Raw genomic sequence first — 21,034 nt, 5'->3', positions numbered from 1 at the left:
CACAGGGGAAGGCCAGGGCCAAGAAGTAGGAGTGAGTAGGTAGGGGAGCAGGGGCAGGGGGAGTGTATGGGGAACTTTCAGGATAGCATTTGAAATGTAAATAAAGAAAATAATAATAAAAAAGAAAAAAAACAAAATAAAATTTAAAAGTACATGTATTTATGCCATTATAAATATCTTTACAGGCCAGTCATAATCATTTTCTAATTTTATGTATAAGAGTGCTCAGTCTGCATGTATACCTACATACTAGAAAAGAGCATCATATTCTAATTTAGATGGTTGTGAGGCACCATGTTGTTGCTGGGAACTGAACTCAGGACCTCTGGAAGAGCACCCAGTGCTGTTAATCTCTGAGTCATCTCTCCAGCTCACTCCCCCTTTTCAAATTTATCTAATTTAATTTTTAATGTAGTTAATATCATGTTTTCAAAATAAATCATATAATTAATATAATTTAATTTACTTGACTGAATTATAAGTTTCAATTTTAAAGATGACTGATTTTACAGAGCTGCCATTTTAGTTGAAAAAGTTGTTTCTAATTTTTCATCTCTTGATATTAATATGCTTCCAACAGGTGACATTTTCCTACATTTCTATGGTTTAGTTTCCAAAGACAATCATTTCCACCAATGGACATGCATTTGAAAATCCACTGACACAAACTCAAGCTTTGGGGTAATGTGGGTCAAGAAAAATTTGCCTGCTCTTAACCATTTACATTCTTGTCATCACTCGTTAGAATTTGTTTGTTTGTTTGTTTTTTGAGACAGGGTTTCTCTGTATAGCCCTGGCTGTCCTGGAACTCACTCTGTAGACCAGGCTGGCCTAGAACTCAGAAATCCGCCTGCCTCTGCCTCCCTAGTGCTGGGATTAAAGGCATGTGCCACCACGCCTAGCCATTTGTTAGAATTTTTAAATTCAGCTTTATTATCACCGGGAAAGTCTTCCTAGCTTAATTACAATACTTCATGGATCCTGTGAGTATGATATTTTGAATTTTGTCCCATATTGTATGTTTTTACAATTACTGCATTCAATTTATAAACATCTATTTTGCTTACAACTTTGCTCATTAATCCATTTAAACTTGCATAGAATATGTTGGCAAAATAGACATATGCCAGCACCAATGATTTGTCTTCCTTCTCAATGGTTTCTTGCATTTATTGATTTTGTGTTTGTAAACTAATGCTGCTAATATACAAAGGGCTAGCCCCTGTTAATTTCAAAGGCAGAAGAATTTTTGGTTATAAAAAAAAATCGAAAAAACAGTAAATATTTTAAAAGGGATAATTTCTAACAGTAAAAGAAATTATTAATGTATAAAACGACTTTGAATATTATCTTTTCTCACAAAGCCAGGTAGTGTTACTGAATACATGTATGCCAATAATTTCTAATAATAGGAAGATCATTATTTTATTCGTGCTATTCACTGAGTATTGATGAGATAAGACATATGCTCAGATATGATCTAAGTGGTCTCAGACTTCAATAACAGAATATAATATGTTGGGAATTAAAGGGGTGCAAGGGAAGGAGGGGAGAGGGAAAGAACCTTGTCTGGCCAGAGTTCCACCTATGCTCTGGGCAGAAAGATGCAGGCTGGCTGCCAGAAGTTTTTCACTCGGGCCCAGGTGGGCTTCTAAGCCAATGACCCCACTCTATGTTTGGCGCAAGGGGGGGTGGACAAGGGGCAGCCCCCAATACCAGGGGCCCCAGGGTAACACCCTCAGCCCTGGGGACTCCGGAGTGAAGGCAGAGGGAGAGAGGTTCCCACACAGGCAAGAGTCCTTAGTCTGGGCCTTGACTGGAGCACAGGAAGGCCTTCTGACAGGATATTAGAAAGGGCTCATTAGGAGAAAGCCTATCCCGTTGTCCAAGTGCAGTGGGCCCTGATGAACAGAGATAGTCTATGGTTTTAGAGCTTTGTAGTAGAAAGGCAGGGGGAAAGAGAAAAGGTGGAAAAAAGATAGACCGGCCATGTCCAAGAGGACAGAAAGGGGAAAAGGAGAGAGAGAAGAAAGGCTAGAGAGTAAGAAAGAGAGAGTAAGAGGGAGAGAGAGTAAGAGAGTGAGAGAAGAGGATAAGGAGAGAGTAAGAGGAGAGTAAGAGAGTAAGGGGAGTAAGAGAGCGAGGTGGGGCCAAACAGCCCCTCTTACGGTGGGCTGTTATCTTTGGTAACAGCTATGTAACCGGGAGGAGTTTATCCTGAAGATCAGAAGCTGTGGACAATGTCTATGTGACTAATAACCACATGGGGGCTGTGGGGGCAGTAACTTCAACAGGAGCCAGATGTCCAAGAGACATGAGGGAACGCCTACCATGTCATGTAGGTGAATTATCATTCAGACCTCAGCTCAACTGGAGACCAGACTGTCTGTGTATAGCCCAATGCCCCACAGTAATATTTCCATTTGGTTGTCTTATTAAAAATGGAAATATTTTCCTGCAGCTCTGCAGCCTAATAGGAAGTTTGGAAATAAGATCCAGTAAGAATTGATTATGGTGCCCTGTCTGTTTCATAGCTGGGACATTCTCAGTGGATTCTGGTTTTAGAGTCGAAAGGCAGTTCCGAGGGGACATTTTATAAGAGTGATAATTGCATTGAAGACATAACAGCCCTTGTGATTCAATCACCTCCAAAATTCTCCATTCCCCAATATCATGTTAATAATAATAATAATGTCTAAATTGTGAGCACTTGAGTTTCAAGAGAATGCAAACTTTCATATTACAGCAGATTCCATGTAAACTATTTTTAACCAAACTCCTTTGTAAAAAGCAGAGCAGATAGGTCCTCATTTGTAAATAAAGAAACTGAAAGCCATGTCAGATTTAAACTGGAATTGGATCTTACAATTCCAAGTGAGATGTCTTTTCAAATCTTCATTGATTTTTTTTTTTAAGGGTACTAGTATTTAATTCAGGAAAATTAGACTTGGGTCAGGTACTTAAAGGGCAGTTTATCTGCCTTCTCCCAGCAGCAAAAGGCTTTTCCCTTGATCACCTAGCTAACCTGAGAAGCATTCCTTTCTTTGGCTCTCTTCCCCTTATCACAGAGGCAATCTTCTGGCAGGTTCTCTCCTTTTCTGGATGACAGTGCTAAAGGAGGTGAGGCATTCTATGAAGGGCTCTTGGCACTAATGGCTGCTCTACTCAGCGGGCTGAGAGTCCTTGCTGGAGATGCACAGTTCTTCAAAGTTGAGATATTTCCTCCCTTAAAGGAGCAAAAAAAAAAAAAAAGAAAGAAAGAAAGAAAGAAAAAAGAAAGAAAGAAACTAGCTAGAGCTCACCAGAGAGAAAGGGACATAAAATGAAAGGAAGGATTTTGGAACATTTATTTTCTAAAGATACAAATATTATTTGATGAATGATTTCTCACTTAAGTTTCTATGCTCATGGACAAACAGAGTCTATATTTTATTCATGCTCCAGAATATATCATCGTATCTTATAGGTGAAAATTAATCAAGTCATTTGTTATACAATTAAGAGAGTAAGGACGTGTGTGTGTGTGTGTGTGTGTGTGTGTGTGTGTGTCTGAAATTAATATAGATTGTAGTAATATCTTTTCTGAATTTCATTGGCTCAAAAAGCCCAAAATGGGATCATATAGGAGCTTCACAGCATGACACTTCAAAATAAAATAAAATAATAATAATAACAGTCAATTTATAATAACTGTCAAAATCCCTCTGGATAGGCCGTCTCATACAGGAACATGCATAAATATGTCACATCTTGGGTGTTGAATGCCTCAAATTGTGTGGTAGATAAATTGGTTCCTAGGGAAGTACTTCCCGGAAGTGGTGGACATTTTCCAGTGTGAAGCCCGGACATTCTGCCATTGCCCTCTGTCTGGCTCCAGAGCCCAGAGCAAAGTATCTCCTCCAACTTGGAATAGAACTTTTATAGCATGCTCAAACATTAATCTTTTTCATCATAAATTAATTATCTCAGCTATTTTCTGATAGTGATGAAATACTGACTAACACTGGATATTTGCCTTATATTAGCTTGGTGTGGAAATCAGCTTGTAATAATAGCATCTGTGGGGGGTTAGTTTCGTGGAGGGGAGATTTGAAATGTAAACAAATACAATAATTAATAAATGAAAAAGAAAAGAAAAAGAAGACTAGTGTATCTATTCCTAGGATTTTTTTTTCTAATGGTGAAAATCTGTTGCATAATGAAGTCTTAATATAAAACTCACAAATTTAAAGTCATATGTAGTTTCCTTTGTTTTGTTTTTGAGACAGGCTCTTGCCCAGGTACACCTCATGTTTCAACTACCTAGCTACTATAATTATAGACTTAATTACCAAATACCTGACTCTTAAAAATACTGTTTCTGAAAATAAGTGTATACAACCATATAACAAAAGTTATTTATTTTATGGGTCTTTCTATAGAAATTTATCTCAAGCACTTTGTTAGGAAGCACAATTGTATATTAAATTAGAAGATAATAAGTAGCCCTTTGCCAAAAAAATGTATACAGTTCTTTTTAGAGACTTTTTGTTTGTTTGTTTTTGAGACTTTATAAAATGAATTCCACATAGTTCCAGATAATGTATTTTATCCATAACAATATATAATTATTCCTTATTTTAAACATGAGCCTCTTTGTGAAGCATTCTTTTAAGAGAGCAAAACATAGGGTCGTAAGTACATAGGAAATGCAAATTTAATATTAAAACTGAACTATAATGAACAATAATTAAGTGAACATTCTGATGAATCATGTTTACTTAACACTAATTTTTGAAGCAGTTCAAATAGAAGTTGTATTATTATGATTTAATATCAGGAATGGGGAATAGTTTAGCTCTCAGGACAACATACACTGGTACATAAATGTCCTTGGAATTCAGCATGAGAATTTAATGCTCTCCTATCAGTCACTTGATTTGCTTGATTCTTGGAAGTAAACAAAACTGTTGAAGTTGCATTACAAATGTATAGGACAACCTTTATATTCATGAAAATTTACATCTTCAAGGATGATCATGTTTAAATATAGGAATTAATACTGAGGGTTAAGCTCTTGAACTAAAAAGTTTTGTTGAAATTGACATGGTTGAATTAATCCCTTAAGCCTGGAATTTGCATAAAGAGAGAATGTGGTATAGGATGAAACAGCACTGGCAGGTGGTCACTGAAGATGGACAGACACCTGAAAATACAATTATGAGGAAGGATGCAAAGCCACCCAGGACCTCCGCCAAATCTCATTCTAAAGTGGGCAGAATCTGAGCTGTCGGAAATTGAATTTAATAATTACTAGTAAACTCTGCAAACATAATTTCACAAGGAGGCTCCTTAGTTTATACAGTTAGGTAGCTAAAATTACTATGACTATCTGGGTCAACAGCTTGAGTGATTGAAACAAAACATATATTCATAATCTATCTCCTGATGATTTAAATCTCAATAAAATATACTCTCGTGTTTAATCCTAGCTGTACAAATTTTCATCAGGTTGTTTGCAACACTGTCACAATCTTCTGTTATTAAGACTTTCCCTATCTTTCAACCCCTTAGCCATTTACTGTGGTTGTCAGTCACCATCACAGGTCGAAAGTGCTAAGCTATTACTTTCCCTCTACACATCTTATCCTGTCTCTTTTTTTTAAAGCATGGTTCTAACATTTATGTAATTTTTTTTAGATACTTTTATGTTGTTTTATGGGCATTCATACATTTGTGTTTGTTGACCTTGTAGGATAAGAATTATTTATATTGTAAGGATGAGTTAAAAACCTCACTAAAACAAAAAATCACAAGTTGTCAAAATACAGAGAATCATTGTCACTGGACTGCTGAGCCAGAGTGGATATCCACATCACTGAACGCCCACAGCTTTGGAATGGTCACCAACGAAGTTCCAGAACAATTGATCGTAAGGGAGAGCAGTCTTGGTATACCAAGATAAAATAGTATTCTCTGACTATAATGGGACCAGGCTACTGCAAATCATATTGTCTGTAGTTGATTACATAGGAGCCATGCAGTGTCAAGGCAGACAACATTCTAATGGAGAGAGTAAGGGGTTCAAGAGCCTCCTGTCCTAACTGCAGAAACATAGTCAATGCCCTCTGGGGGGTATGGGAGAAATGGATTTTCTTAAGGGAATGGCTCCTGGTAGTTGACCACACTCCATTGCTTGTCTCCACATCTAGGAATATCAAAGTCTCCACAAATTGGACTCAGTTTGTTTTTTTAAAAAAAACCAAAAAGAGGACATAGATTTTGGAGAAGATGGGCAACTAGATCTATGAAGACCTAGAAAGAGGTACAAAGGCTAAATATGGTCACAATATTTTGTATGAAGCTCAAGAAAGACTGTCCTTAAAAACTTGTACAAAGATACACAGAGAATAATAAATGGCTTAATAATTAAAGTAAGTAATTTATAAATCTTTGCCTTTTAAAAGTACCATCCATGTTAAAAATTACTAGGCTCTGTGCTAATAAAAATTGCCCTTAAAAGTTATTTATTGCTGGGCATGTTGGCACACGCTTTTCCAGCTCTTGGCAAGCAGAGGCAGGCGAATTTCTAAGTTCGAGGCCAGCCTGGTCTACAGAGTAAGTTCCAGGATAGCCAGGGCTACACAGAGAAACCTTGTCTCAATAAATAAATAAATAAATAAATAAATAAGCAAGCAAACAAACAAACAAACATAAAAAGTTGTTTATTTTAATTTTCAATAATGGTCTAATTTTATAGGAGTGATCATGCAACATTATTTTAAATCATTTTCTATGAGGATATACAATTTTAAACAGTATTTTTCCAGTCTGAAAATATATAAAAATATTATAAAATTTCCGTTTGTAAAGTGACTAACAATTGAGGGCTAAATTGCATTGTGTTCATTCATTTCCTGACCCTTAACAGAAACTGAGACAAAAAAAATAATTAATTAGAAACAAAGAGCAATTGCTTATACCATGTAGAAGAATTTCAACCTGGAAATTGTGGCTGACTTGAATATGGGCCCAAGGACCTTAGAGATTTCAAAGAGGCTTCGAGTACTGTAAGTGGGGGGAGGAATTCCAGTATCTGATTTTTGGTGAGAATTTGGAAAGTCATAGGTAGGGCAACAAGTTATCCTGTAACTAACTGATGGTACTGGTTATCAGAAAGCGATGATTGAGATACTGTGCCTAAAGGAAAGACTAGTTCTGAGTACCCAAAGCATCTCACTGAATCTGAGAAGGTCAATGTATCCAGCACAGGAAGTAGAGCTGTATGAAGCTGAAGCAGAAGTACATGAAGCCTGATGAGAGACAGCCTGAAGTAGAGATGCATGAAGCCTGGCCTACTGCCTCCTATTGCCCTAATGTTTTAGATTTTTCCTCAGATCCCCCTCCCCGCCCCCCCCCCCCGAGACAGGGTTTCTCTGTATAGCCCTGGCTGTCCTGGAACTCACTCTGTAGACCAGGCCAGCCTCAAACTCAGAAATCTGCCTGCCTCTGCCTCCCAAGTGCTGGGATTAAAGGTGTAAGACACCACTGCCCGGCTTGTTTTTTTGTTTGTTTTTTATGAGTTTGCAAGTAGGACCTTATAGTTTGTGACTTCTCCATACTGTAATTTTAAATAAATTTATAGTGTAATGTTGTCATCCACATGTTAATATCAAAAGTTACTTACCATAAATATCATTTAACACGTTTCTCTTTAGAATATTTTATTCAAAAACATCAAAAAAGACTTTAATTAAGTGATGCTAAGCTTGAAAGTCTTTAAAATTGAGGCTTCCATTTCCTGTCACCTGTCCATTTCAGGTGGACAAGAATTATAATGCTGCATGGCAAAGACTAGTGGCATTTACCTGCTCCCATGTTCACAGATTACCTGCAAAAAGTCATGAGCTAACACTTGAGAATAATGATCTTTCAAGGCAGATGATGTATTTATTTGAATAACAATGCAACTTTAGTTATCTGTAAAGATCTACACTTCGTCTTTTATTTCTCTGGCAGTAGAAAGTGAATTGAAGGCTATGTAACATTTTCTTGCTAGGATTTATCCATTTAATTTATGCATTATTCTGGCATTGTTCGGATTGTACTTACCTGATTCTCAGTCTCTTATTTTAGTTCCTAAGAATAGATATTAAGGAAAGACTTTTAGTCTAACAGATGATAGTGAAATAAAAGGCAAATGCAATAATAAATCATGAATGTCAAATTTTAAAGGTATTTTTGGCAAGAAAGTTGTAAGGAAACTCCATATCTAAGTTATTAAAATATTTAAAGACCAGGCCACATCTGGATTTATTTTGTTGATTAGATGAAACCTATAATGTTTTGCATAAATTATAAAGATTATTAGGGGAAAATAATTCTTAGTGCTGTGGAAGACTTTGCTCAAAAGTTATAAGGTATTCATGGCTGGTAAGAAATGAAGTCGTAACAGAAATGAAATGATGAAGGTTTAATTTTAAACTAATTTTAAAACTTGATGATAGAATGTCAGGGAAAGAATCAAGCCAACCCGTAGTTTTCTTTTTGACTAGAGTTAACCCATTTGATTAATGTCATTGGATAGAGAACACACTTTCAACCTTAGGTAATAATAAAATAATCAACCATAATAAAAGAGTACTTTACTTTGGACTAACAATTCCAACCCTCATATTTATAATTTTTCAAAAACTAACTAGAAAATACATTCAGTTACTTACAATGAGGACTGTGCATCTGTACCATAATATATATGTCATTTTGTTTTGGAAAAACCATTGTACTGTGTAAAGAACATTTGATTTTAAATTAACTTAATAATACAGAATATCTGTGTTTTCACTGTTTGCATCATTTGAAAAATAGCTGCCTTATCACTAGGATAAATCTGAAGTAATTTCTTTTCTGTTTTTCTTTTTTTTTTTTAAGCAAGATGTATAATATTTGCTAGAAGCAAAAGTATTAATGGTCCATCCAAGGTCATAACTAGTACAGGGGGACCAGAAGAACAAAGATTATTGTATTCTTGATATCTGCTTCTTCTTCCCTGGAAGTTACTTCTGTTTATAACTAAACTTTCCCTTCTAATCCCTGACTGATGAGCATAGAAGCAACAAGTTTCTCTTAGTACCAAACAGAGACACCTTTGTCTCATTACAAGGAGGAGGTTCAATCCTTTCTGAGTCTCAAAAATAAATAACCTTGACTGAAGAGTCTAATCAGGCTTGGGAAAAAGAATTTTCTGGATGTCCTAGGTCTAACCTAAGTCTTTTTGATGACTGAATTCCTTTACTTTTTGTTTGTTTGTTTATGTCCCATAACTATGGCTGAAGTTCTAACTGCAGCAGAGCACCCAAGATCTTTCCCCACCAACAGGGGAATGACAAGGGAATGGCTTGCTGTGTGTGGGCATGGTGAGGGGAGGCCAGAAATCTCTATTTAGGTGTTTGCTGTCCTCTTAGCCATTGTAGATGTACACCTGTAGAATAACAAACATGAAGATGCAAAAAAAAAAAAAAAAAAAAGCGCGTTTTCCTCCCATGCAAACAGTTATAGGTGCACACTTGGCTAACCCATTAAAGCAAGCGAGCCAAGCAGTCTCTGGTCTGTAAATTCACTCAACTGCCATTCCTGGAATTAACCTGCTGTGTAATCCAAGTAGGGGGAATTATCTAGTGAGTTTCTTGATGACATTAAACAGGCACCCTTCTCTTGGAAGTCTCTAAGAGACCGAGCAACTGTAAGTATAGGGTCCATAGTCCATTTATAGCTGTTAGATTTGGAAGTGGAGTTCATTGTCCACTTTTTTGCCATAATCATAGTTCCAATCCCAATATAATATGGGTATTTGGGGTCCAGTCATATCTGACTTGTGTGCAGTTGGGACTGGTTAAATAACTTGATAGTCTTTCTAGCATCCTGGACGTTGAAGCCCTTCAATGAGGCTTCTGCAGCCTCCAGGAAGTTTAACATCACAGTTACTAAAAGGAATTTCTGGGGAAATTGCAGTGTGGGGGCTTGTCACCTTAGGAGTCTTGTATTCCTGGGATACCGTGATGGGTCCATTTGGGACATTGTGCAAGATGACCTTAGGCTCAGGTTTCTTCTGAATAGTGAGTTTGCTACCTGAGTATCCCCAAGTTCTACCAGTTTTGCTATAATGGTCTGCAGCTTCCTGGTAGGCTTCCATAACCTTTATGTTAGTGGTTCTCAGCCTGTGGAACACAATGCCTTTGAGGGTTAAAAGAGTCTTTCATAGGGGTAATGTAAAACCATCAGAAAACACAGATATTTACAATATGATCCAGAACAGTAGCAAATTTTTTTGAATTAGAACCCAAATAATTTTGTGTTTGGAGGTCACTATCACATGAGGAACTATATTAGGAAGGTAAAGAAGCACTGCTTCATAGATGCAGGAATGCGTTGCCCATGACCACAGGTAGGTGGTGATGGTTTCTTTTCTAGAACTTTTACGTGATTAGTGTGCTCCTAGGAGGACTTATTTTATCACTGAGCACAATTGGACTCACATGGCTTCTGGCAGTTCAGGGAGTTATGCAACAAGGTAGGCATAATGCTGAGTAGATACAATAGATTGGAGCCCCTCTTCTTTATTGTTGAAAACACAGCCCAGGGGGCAGGCTCCTCCCTGGGAGCAAGTGAACCCTCCTCTAATAGATTCTGGATTCAACATTTAAATAAATCTATGTGGAAGGTGGATTTGCTATGAGCTTCTCAAATCTGGTCCTTCTTAATTCTCATACCCAAGGTCCTGGCCAAAGGATGGTGGGGCCTCTCCTGCAAGAAGACAAAAAGACAAAGTAGGACAACTGTAATTATAGGGTCCATGTCAGACATATCTTTAGGAAGTCAGAAGACATGGTGACAAGTCATCTGTCACTACCTCCTGTAGCGCCCTTCAGCCGGGCATGGTGGATACACGGGATAACTAACACTAATGATGTCTTCTGGAGGAGTGGTGAGGACCACTGGATACTGGCCTTTCCATATTGTCTCCAGCCTCTGGGCTTCCAGGCTAGAACTTGTAGGTATACTCAGACATGAGTAAGTGAAAAGCCACTCTAACTATGTGATAAATAGTCTTCTGAGTTTGGTGTTGGGTCTAAAAGTACTTGAGGAGGAAACAGTCAGTAAATTTTTTTTGCCCTGTGAACTTCTCAATATGCAGTACACCTGGCCCTTAAGATAGCCACAGGTAAGAGGTTGGCCCAATTATCATTCATCTCAAAGAATTTTAGTTAGTTTCCTTTGCCAGACCTAGAGAAACTTTGAACTGGAAAACAAGGGTGATGGTTGGACCTCAGGGAGAGGAGTAACCCAAATCTAGGAGTTAACACTTGGAGGGAGCTTCTTGGTGGCTACTGAGAAAGTCTCAATTGGTTGGGGTAGGTTTCGACTAATCCAGAGTAAGTTTCCATGAAAACATCCAGAAATTTATACACAAGAACATTTGACAGGAGCATTTAACTCTCTAAATCCACTTCCCAATGGAATCTAGTGGTGATTTTTTTGGGCACAGATTTCTTCCAGGTCTTTTCTTCCTTCTTTGGGGTTTGTCTGTATACAAATGGCACATCTACACATGAAGATGATGAGATTGTGTGGGTGAAAATTGTAGTATCTGGTCCTGAGGAACTCCACAGTTTTAGTTGTTGCCAGAAGGGCAGCCTGATAGATTTCGACAACCATCTGTCTTTCAGTATCAGTATGGAAATTTGGTCTCTCATCTGGCAAAAACCACCACCCATTTATTTCATTTGGCATCTTTTTTGCTAACTCCCCCCATGCTTTGTATAGGTTGGGCACTTGAACAATTCAGGTTCATGCAGGATAACTAAGATCTTGAGAGTCCCCATTGGTTGTAGGGATACCCCTCTACATGGCCAACTCTGCTACCCTGTTCTCTTGTGCCTCTAGGGATTCACCTTTCCAGGTGCTTTGCAATGACAATGGATACTTCTCTTGGCAGTCAAATGGCCTCTGGTAGGACCAGTGTTTCTTATTTGCTTTTAATTTCCTTTCCTGCAGAGGGAATGATTCCTCTGACGATATAGAGAGCCTCATGAACATGGGCCAGGGCAAATGCAGACAGTCTATTGTAAAACTTGCTTTTATCTCTAGTTGCAATTGTTCTTGGAAGGTTACTCCTGAATTTGAATATGTTCACGTTTTTTAAGTTCTTTCTGAACTCTAGATGGCCGGTACAACTCAGCTGTTTCCGTTCAAACTCTTCAGGTTAGCTGATTGAATCTGGAAGTCTCTCAGCTTCTGACTGAACTGTTTTGCTTGGCCTCACACTAACTTTAGCAGTTGCTATAATCTTCTGGCTCTGTCTTATTCTCTGACTTCAACTGACTCTGCTCACCTGCACTAGTTATTAATGAACTCAACTCCACTACACTGCACTTACTGCATTGACTCCCTGTTGACATTCCCTGCACTGTTCTTAAACAGCCTATGATATTCCCATGAGAATTGGGCATATCCCATCACTGGCTCCTGTCAAATCTTTCTCTAATTCAATACTTTGTCTAAATCTCAATTAGGCATCACTTTCAGATATGGCTGTTACCTTCTACAAAGTAATTTTGTCTTAGAGGTGTGTACTATGAGCATGTTTATATTCTAGATAAGGGAATGTAGAGTGTCTGCATTACAATCTTGTCTTAGAGGTGTGTACTATGAGCATGTTTATATTCTAGATAAGGGAGTGTAGAGCACATCTGCAGATCACACACAAGTAGGATGTGATTAGAGCAGCTATGTTGCTGATTAAAATTCTTATTCAGTTCATGGGCATAGTGATGGTTTTTCCCTTCCCTACAGTGGAATCTTTGGGATAATGCCAGAAGTCCAGCCCTTTTTCCTGAAGCCTTTTGCTGATGTAGTGGGCTAGTACTGTCCTATCTGAGGTGACAAATGTGGCATTGTCATGTCTGATTCCATCTTAAACAAATCTTATCCCATCAGTGTCTGGTACCTCCTTTACTTCTGGTAGCAGGAGTTAAGTCAGGTCTGACATATTGGATGTTATCAGTCATTTTCAGGCCATCATAGAAAGGCTCTATCACATTATCTTCTAGCACCAGGCTGGCTAGCTTAATGGCTAAAGTTTATAGAATCAGATACTGGGATGGTCTAAATAAAGTGCCAGATAATGCATTGTTTGCATGTTAGATATCCACCTCTCTTGTGTAGCCCTTGGGAGTTTTCAGTTGTAGTGCAGGGTTTTCAGGTACAACCACCCTGACCCAAAGTCTGTTTATCAAGTTTCTATCAAGCGTGGCTAATGGTAATACGAATAAGCCTGCCAACTGGTAGAAACAGGATCAGGTTTTTTTGAAGATAGGCCACTGACCTCTGCCAGCTTCCCAATGCCTGGACAAGTACTCCCTTTACAATCTCTTATCTAAGATTCAAGTGTCTCTGGCTTCAAGTGTCCAAGCACTCCAGGAGCTGAAGAGCAAAGGTCAGTTTCCTCTGGTGCCCTTGAGAGGTGGAGGGTTTGGGTTTCTGCCAGCAATGTGGCTGACCAGAAAAGATTCATGTCCCCAACAAAAAGGCACAAATCTTAAGCCAGATGACATATCACACCATAGAAAGCCACTGGTCAATACAGACAAACTAGTTACGGTTGCTGAGGTATATCAGCCACCAGGTTTCAGGTGCTCTGAAACTGATCTGTGACTTTCTGGCCACTGATCTCCAAAAGAGGGCCGATGGATTTCACAGAGGGTACAGACAATTTCATGGATAGCATAATTCTCCTTATCTGTGAAACCCTCCTTGGGCTGTGGGAATCCATTCCACCACTGCTGCCTGGAAACCTCCATGGGTGTCACGCAGAGCAAAAGCAGCCTCCATAGCAACCGTGGCTTCTAGAAGGGGTGGGAGACAGGTGTAAGATGCAGGAAGTCGTGTGATATTGGTGTACAGTGACTGACACATTCCTAGAGTGGCCCATTCCATTTTTAAAACTTTTTCCAACCAATAGACACAAAGTAACACATAGTGAATACAACCCTATAGACTTAAACTAGGTAGTCGGTGACGTCTCAATTAGACCCAAGACTCCATAATTTGGCTTCTCCCCGCCCCTAGATGTCCTATCTGGGAAGTACTATACACAGACTCACTTCCCAATGACACAGATCTAGTTGACTCTCTAGTTTCCTGGTTTTGGTGGAGGCATTGTCAGGACCAGAGGCAAGAGAACTTCCTGAAGCCATGCTGCAACTCAGGTTACACACTCCCTAAAAATTCCTTAAAAATCCCTGGAGACCTCTCTCCCCCTTACTGTTTCTGGAAGTCTTACCATGGCCTCCAAGATGTTGCAAGATGACTTATTCAGAGAACATACATACACTTAAAGCCAATAGAAAAATCTTTATTTGCTGGTTGGTGAGCTACACGGTGAACTTGTGAAAATCATGTAGCCTCCCCATTCTTTGCTTTTTATGAACAAAGCTACATCCCATTTGATATATTTCAGTTAGCAAGAACAGTTAGAGCAGGAAAAGTTACAGAGGCCAAAGAGCAAGATTAGCACACTCAAGGACTTTCCCAGATCCTGAGACTATGGATTGGGTCTTCGAAGGATTCAATTTTTGCTACCATTTTGGCAAGAACCTACTTATGTTCTAAAATCATGCCTCTAAATAGCATTAATTGTGCTAAGATCTCCTGGACTACTAAAGTCAGGGTGCCTGTTATGAAATTTGTTAATAAATTAATACATGTTACATAAAATGCATTATACATATGATACCTGTAAATAATTTAGATAATATAAATTACTGTGGATATATTTTGTTATGATGTAGTAGTTTACATTTATGACAGGATGCAAAATTAGACTTGATTATGTAAAATTTTAAGACTTGCTTATGGTTAAGAAGACCACAAACTGAAGACAAGTGAAGGAAAATTACTTTAAAAAGTATAATACTGTTTATAAATTGAGCATTCTAAACAGAAAATCTGAATGTTAAAGGCTTTGGCAGTTTTGACTGCAACCAAGACTTCAAGGCTTCACTTTAGAGCTCTCCAAAATCAAAGCTAAGCACATGCTGACCTGACACCTTATAGCTCGTCTGAATGAAAAACTAGATATTCTCCACTGAAACATATCCCATAAAATAGAACAAATCACTGACTGATATATGATATGTAAATGTCTGTTAATTGATATAAGAAGCATGAGGAATTAAAGGATAACAGGTCTCCAAGGGAAAGAGAGCCGAATATACAAAAATCTTGAGGGAATAAATAACATTCTTGAAATGATTTCAAAGAATGAATGTAAGATAACTCAAGGATTAAAGAGAATGTAGCAAGACCATAGAATTAAGTGAGAAAAAAAAAGCAAGTCATGATATAAAGGAAAAATCAGGAAAGAAATCATTAAAAAAATAATAAAAGATAATGAGATATCTTGTAGCTCCAAAGTTCTAATGGTAAAATGCAGAATACACACATGCACACACACACACACACACACACACACACACACACACACATATATATATATATATATATATATATATATATATATATATATATATATATATTCAAATCTGTATAAAATGCTAAAGGTGGCTGGTTAAAAAGGTTTTTTTGCTCTTTGTTTTAAAAGTTGAGGTTTTGCACCCTCATGTGTGATCTTTCAGGCCCTTCAAGGCATGGTCTCCACATTGCAGGCATGGTATCCACTTTTAATTATCATTGCTCCTACCCGAAAATACAAGTTAAGTGGAAACCACTCATGACAGGACGTCAGACTAGAATCACAAGATCCTTCAGTTTTGATGATACCGTTTTTTTCTTTGCTTTCCACCTGTAAGGTCCTATGCCAGGGTGCATTAGAAGCAGGTACAGAAAAGTATGACCTTCGTCGGCACGATTCAGCTTTTATAGTCCATTTCTTCCTTTCCCAAGTTTTTGGGCTCTGTAGATTGTTTGAAGTTTTACACACAGGTTGTTATTTTTGTTTGGATATGATTCTTTGACAGGACACTGCTTCCATTAAATATCACACTCCTAAATCTGTTTGTCAGATACATGTCTCTACAGCCACTCTTGGAGATTTTGAAAGCATTAGTGCCAGCCATAAGCTATTTGTTGCTTTTCTCCTTCTGAATCCGGCCTCTAAAGTATAAGAAACTACATGAGGAGCTTTGCAAGGAGACAGTTGGGAGAGGAACCGGGAACGCTTATTTGATCTTTGCCATAGAGCAGAGCCTTAATGTATTTCAAAGTTTCATTGAGCTTTGTTCCTTGTTATTTGACTTTAATAAGTGGAAATTTTCAACATTCCCTTCTCCAAACATTTAAATTTTTTTTTTTTATCTTTTTCGTCCTTTACTAGCTTAACTCTTTTCAATAAAATCTTATTAACAGCAGAATGTAAAGGTTCTTGATAATATTTTTCCAATCATTGTCTGGAAAATTAGAAATCCAATGAGCATTTCATTCTCCATGTTGTTTATTCCTCTTTCATCTCCTGTGGATATTTCACAGGAGTATAAACCTGTCACCACAGTATATTACTCTCTTTCATCAAACACCGTGTGTTTTCTCCAAAATCATGCTGTTCTCTCCTCCTCAGTTTCCTCTGATGAAATTATTTGTTATAAATATCTGCATTTTGAGCTCCCCAAAGTATTATTGTTAGATTTTTCTTAAGATTCCTTAAGAGCATGCATCAGTTTTCATAGCTTTAAATATTATTTGTGCGATGATAAATATCAAACTATAGTACTAAACCCCAGATTTTCCATTGGGATGATCTTATTTTAAAATGTACTTATGAATTTTCTGTATCATGTGTAAATATGTATGTGTATGTATGTATCTACATATTACATAGATTCACATATACATTTATACTTAAAATGTGAATACTAAGGAAAAACATGTAACATCAAAACATTCATGCCATCTTTTCCTTAAAATGTGAAATCAATGTTAAAAGTTATTAACATGTTTAATTTTATACCTCCAGGTGTTTTGTGTGCTGCAGCCACACAAAAAATATTTGTTGACTGAGTGATTGGCATAATATATATCATTTCATGCAAATTCATTTTAATAGAAACATGCTGTTTAAAAATGACTCATCTAGTTCCAGATATGTACTTCAGGAGAAAGTAACAGCCTAACTAAAACTGCTCTTCGTTCTCTTGCAGATCCCAATTCTCTGGCTGGCCAGAATGGCCCTGACCACGCTCTCATCGGAGGAATCGTGGCTGTTGTTGTATTTGTTACACTGTGCTCCATATTCCTGCTTGGCCGATATCTGGCAAGACATAAAGGTGATCAATAGTTAGAGAAAGATCTCTTAGTTTTGCTAGAAATCTTGCAAACACTAATCAATTCTGACATTTTATAGAGTATATGTTTCTCGAGTGAGTGAAGGCAGGGATGCAGATAGAAAGAAGGATGTGGAGAGGTAAATTCTAAATTAATTCAGGGAAGTGATGATAAGTATTATTTCAGGTGGATTAACAGTAATTTGATTAAATCTACCTTAAGGCAAATGTTGTGCTACCTTTAACAGTGAAAAAACAATGTACATACTTCTATACATAAAAACATGCACTGTCAGGCAGGCATTCATCGTTGGAGTTTAGTGTTAGAGACAAGGATGTAGTTTATATTCTTCCTACTAACAGCTGGCTCACTTGGGAAATTCTGACCATTATCTAGACAGACATTGCTTTACTGCACCAATCTAATTCAGAGTAAAGAAATGAAACAAACAAACAAAACAAAACGAAAAGGTGAATGAGAGCCCAAAAGGAACAGTAATATATTTGTAGTAATAAGTTTTCTTCATAAATATAGATTCGTGAGTCAAGAGATTATGATCTTTGACAAAATAAAGTTTTTATTAATTTTTTTTAAAAATTTTATTTTTGTAACAGTCCAATCTAAACATTATCAACATAGATTGGTTCAGTGAGGTTTTTCCATGTCCAGGAGTATTTGGCTAATACAAAGCAGACTGTATTATTTTTCTGAGCTGTTTTATTTTGTTTAGATGCTTTTTGTCTTATTGGGTTGTTGTTGTTAAGTTTCAGTTTCTTTGTTTTGGAAGTTCAGATGTGAGTAAGCATGAAAAATCATGGTAAAAATTTAAGATGATTGTCAACTGCATGCATCTTAAGAAAGAACTGAATTTCTTTTATGGTCTCATTAATCAATCCATCATTAAAGAAGTAAAAAAAAAAAAAATGATGTAGTAGTCATTTCAGCCTCACTCTGGCCTTTAAATAATTGTACCTCAGTCTCACATGAAGTACATCTCTTAAAATAAAAAGAAAGGTAGAATTTTAAACGTCTGAGTTGTGTGGTGTTTCACTTCTCAGAATATTGTCCAATATACCAACATTTGGTCAAATTTTTTCTCTTCTTGCTAGTTATTTTGTTAGATGCCCAGAACTAACATCCTTCTTCCCACATCCTCAGGAACATATCTAACAAATGAAGCTAAAGGAGCTGAAGATGCACCAGATGCCGACACAGCCATCATCAATGCTGAAGGCAGCCAAGTCAATGCGGAAGAGAAAAAAGAGTATTTCATTTAAAATTCAGGCTCCAAGTCCTGAGTTTTACCTACCAGGCTGACTGCTGGAGAAAACTGGCAATCATCTTTCAGAAATCATTCCAACCATCTTCTTCTACTACTTTTATTAACACCCATACTGTACTGCTCTCAGTAGCCAGTGTATACCAACAATCAGCAGTTGAAAGCATCATTCTTTAATTACTGTACCATCCATAATGCAGGACATTTCTTATTGCCTAAATTTTACACCATTGCTCTTTTAACATACAGTGCTTGAATATACAGCCTTAACAATGTTAATCATCTCACTGGATCATGGTATTGAGTTGTTTTTATACATTGAAGAAATGTATGCAAAACCCCACCCCTACATTTGTTTTCCTTGAAGTCATAGACTCTATTGGTTTGCCATTGGACAGTTATCACAAGTCACAGGATTAGGTGATGACCTAATGTGTTTAAGCTTAATCGAAGATTAGTGGTTTACAAACAATGTTTTCTACCTGTCTATCTTCAAAGATAACATGTTGTGGAAATATATGCCCTAGAAAACACAAACTGAAAAAACACTGTAGTGTAGTTTCTGGAATGTTTGAGATTATACTGGTAATACTGTATCAAGTGGCTATTTTAAAATTAGTGTTTGATACAGGCACCATGTGTATGGATTATACTCATGACATGACACCTTATATTATTATATAGATCCTACCATTAGGTTATTGTAGCTTCATTTACCAATAAATTATTACAAACATTTAACTGCTTTGGGAATCATAAAGATTTCATTCATTTCTCTATTTGATTCTATAATTTATTTGTTCCATAAGTATTCACCTGCCTAAACAAAACTGAAGTAGGGCACAATTTTGAGACATTTTAGTATCTGTATATAGTGCATATAATAAATCCAATTAAACATTATTTGATACATATTTAACTTTTTTGGCTGTAGGTCATTCAGTCATAAGTACGCATTTTCTAACGTCCATTATATCCCTTTAGATATGACATAAACTGATATTATAAGTAGATAACATGGATTAGTATTTTGTCTGTATGTCCCAGCACTGTCAAGAACAAAATTTTTCTAGTTCTTGTTAATTTTTATTTGTTATACAATGGAAGCACAATGTTACAAGGAAAGGTAATTTTAAGCTAACAACCAGTGCACAGCCTCAGGTTTTAAATCACAACCACAGTTGAATAATAACCTAAAAACAAACTCTTAGTTTGATTTATTTTAAAAAACAACTTTACATATTTTAATTTGGCAGTTTCAGGGCTGCTTAACTATGTTGATTTGCCAAAAAGGAAGTGTTTATGATATTTTCTGCATAAATGAGCTAATTCTTTATATTAAATTCCTGTCTATGCATTCTGTGAGGTACAAACTTATGAAACAGATAGTGATAGAGAACCCGTGCCGTGCTCTTAACTCCAAGGTGAAGGTCTCTTTCTCTGGATTATTTTAAATTTTGGTATATTGAAATATTATAAAATTCTGTAATCTTAAATATGTCAAAAAGCCAATACAAAGTCTTCTATCTATGAGTGAAATAAAGTATTGGTAGAGTGGTTTTCATTACACTTATTGGAAGCTAAAGAATAAAGATACAGTTAGATGAAAAAAATATTTTCCCATGTTCAAGCATTGCACCTTTAAGAAGAAAACAAAGCTGACAATATGGTAGCTGTACTTGTGATGTCTAACAGCATGGTGGAGTTTTAAAATACCTTGGAACTTATTTGTGGGGAAGAAGAATGATTAAATACAACATCCTATGTTAATAACACATGAGGACAAGGGTGCTGTATATTAGATTATTTATCAGAAAAGTATCGAACATTTAAGAACAATATTAGAATTTTTAATTTTTTTTAAAATTGTGTAGCATTTATTTTGTTGATTTCTTACAAAAGAAAAAGGACGATGTCAGTCAAGCAGCACTTTTTTCAAAATATACAGAACATAAATAATATGATGTGGTTGAGTGTTAACATAATAAATCATATACAGTATGACATTTTAAGGAAATAAGTCTGCATTGATGTGATTGCATGCTTGTTTTTACAGTTCACTCCATACCATCTGTGGAAAAAATGCAATAATATGTTAATATAGTATGGTAGTTCGAGAGAATCAGGTAGGTGCCTCTAGACACATTGAAACTAGAATAGGTCTATAAACTGCTCATATCTTTCAATGCATAATCTTTAGAAAGACTCCACACAGCAGAACTTCATCCTGTTAGTACAAAATGGAAAGGTCCTTATTGCTAAGTATGTTGTATAACTGCATCATCAGTTACTATTTAAAGCCTAATTTCAGGATACATTTACAAAATTGCTACTCTTTATCGATGTTGTATTTATATCCTTCATCTATATTCTACTTGGCTCCAACTGCTAAAATTGTTGCCTAAATAACAGAAACATTATTTATAACACTATAAAATT

General features: G+C 36.7%; 1 protein-coding gene across 2 annotated transcripts in view; it reads left to right on the top strand.

Annotated features, from left to right (window-relative positions):
• Cadm2 (cell adhesion molecule 2) overlaps positions 1-20,608 on the top strand; it is a 949,182-nt gene extending 928,574 nt beyond the window's left edge. The window contains exons 9-10 of one of the 2 annotated variants that reach the window (XM_021208891.1): positions 17,193-17,318; positions 18,475-20,608. In XM_021208891.1, the coding sequence (XP_021064550.1) occupies positions 17,193-17,318; positions 18,475-18,593 (245 nt within the window). In that variant the 3' untranslated portion in view covers positions 18,594-20,608. The remainder of the gene's footprint in view (positions 1-17,192; positions 17,319-18,474) is intronic. The other variant, XM_021208892.2, reaches the window with a different exon arrangement.
• The last annotated feature ends 426 nt before the right edge of the window (positions 20,609-21,034 follow it).

This window comes from Mus pahari, chromosome 12 (assembly GCF_900095145.1).
Source record: "Mus pahari chromosome 12, PAHARI_EIJ_v1.1, whole genome shotgun sequence".
In the NCBI taxonomy this organism is placed as follows: domain Eukaryota; kingdom Metazoa; phylum Chordata; class Mammalia; order Rodentia; family Muridae; genus Mus; species Mus pahari.
Note: the sequence above shows the minus strand (reverse complement) of the source record. Positions and strands in the feature narration are given on the sequence as shown.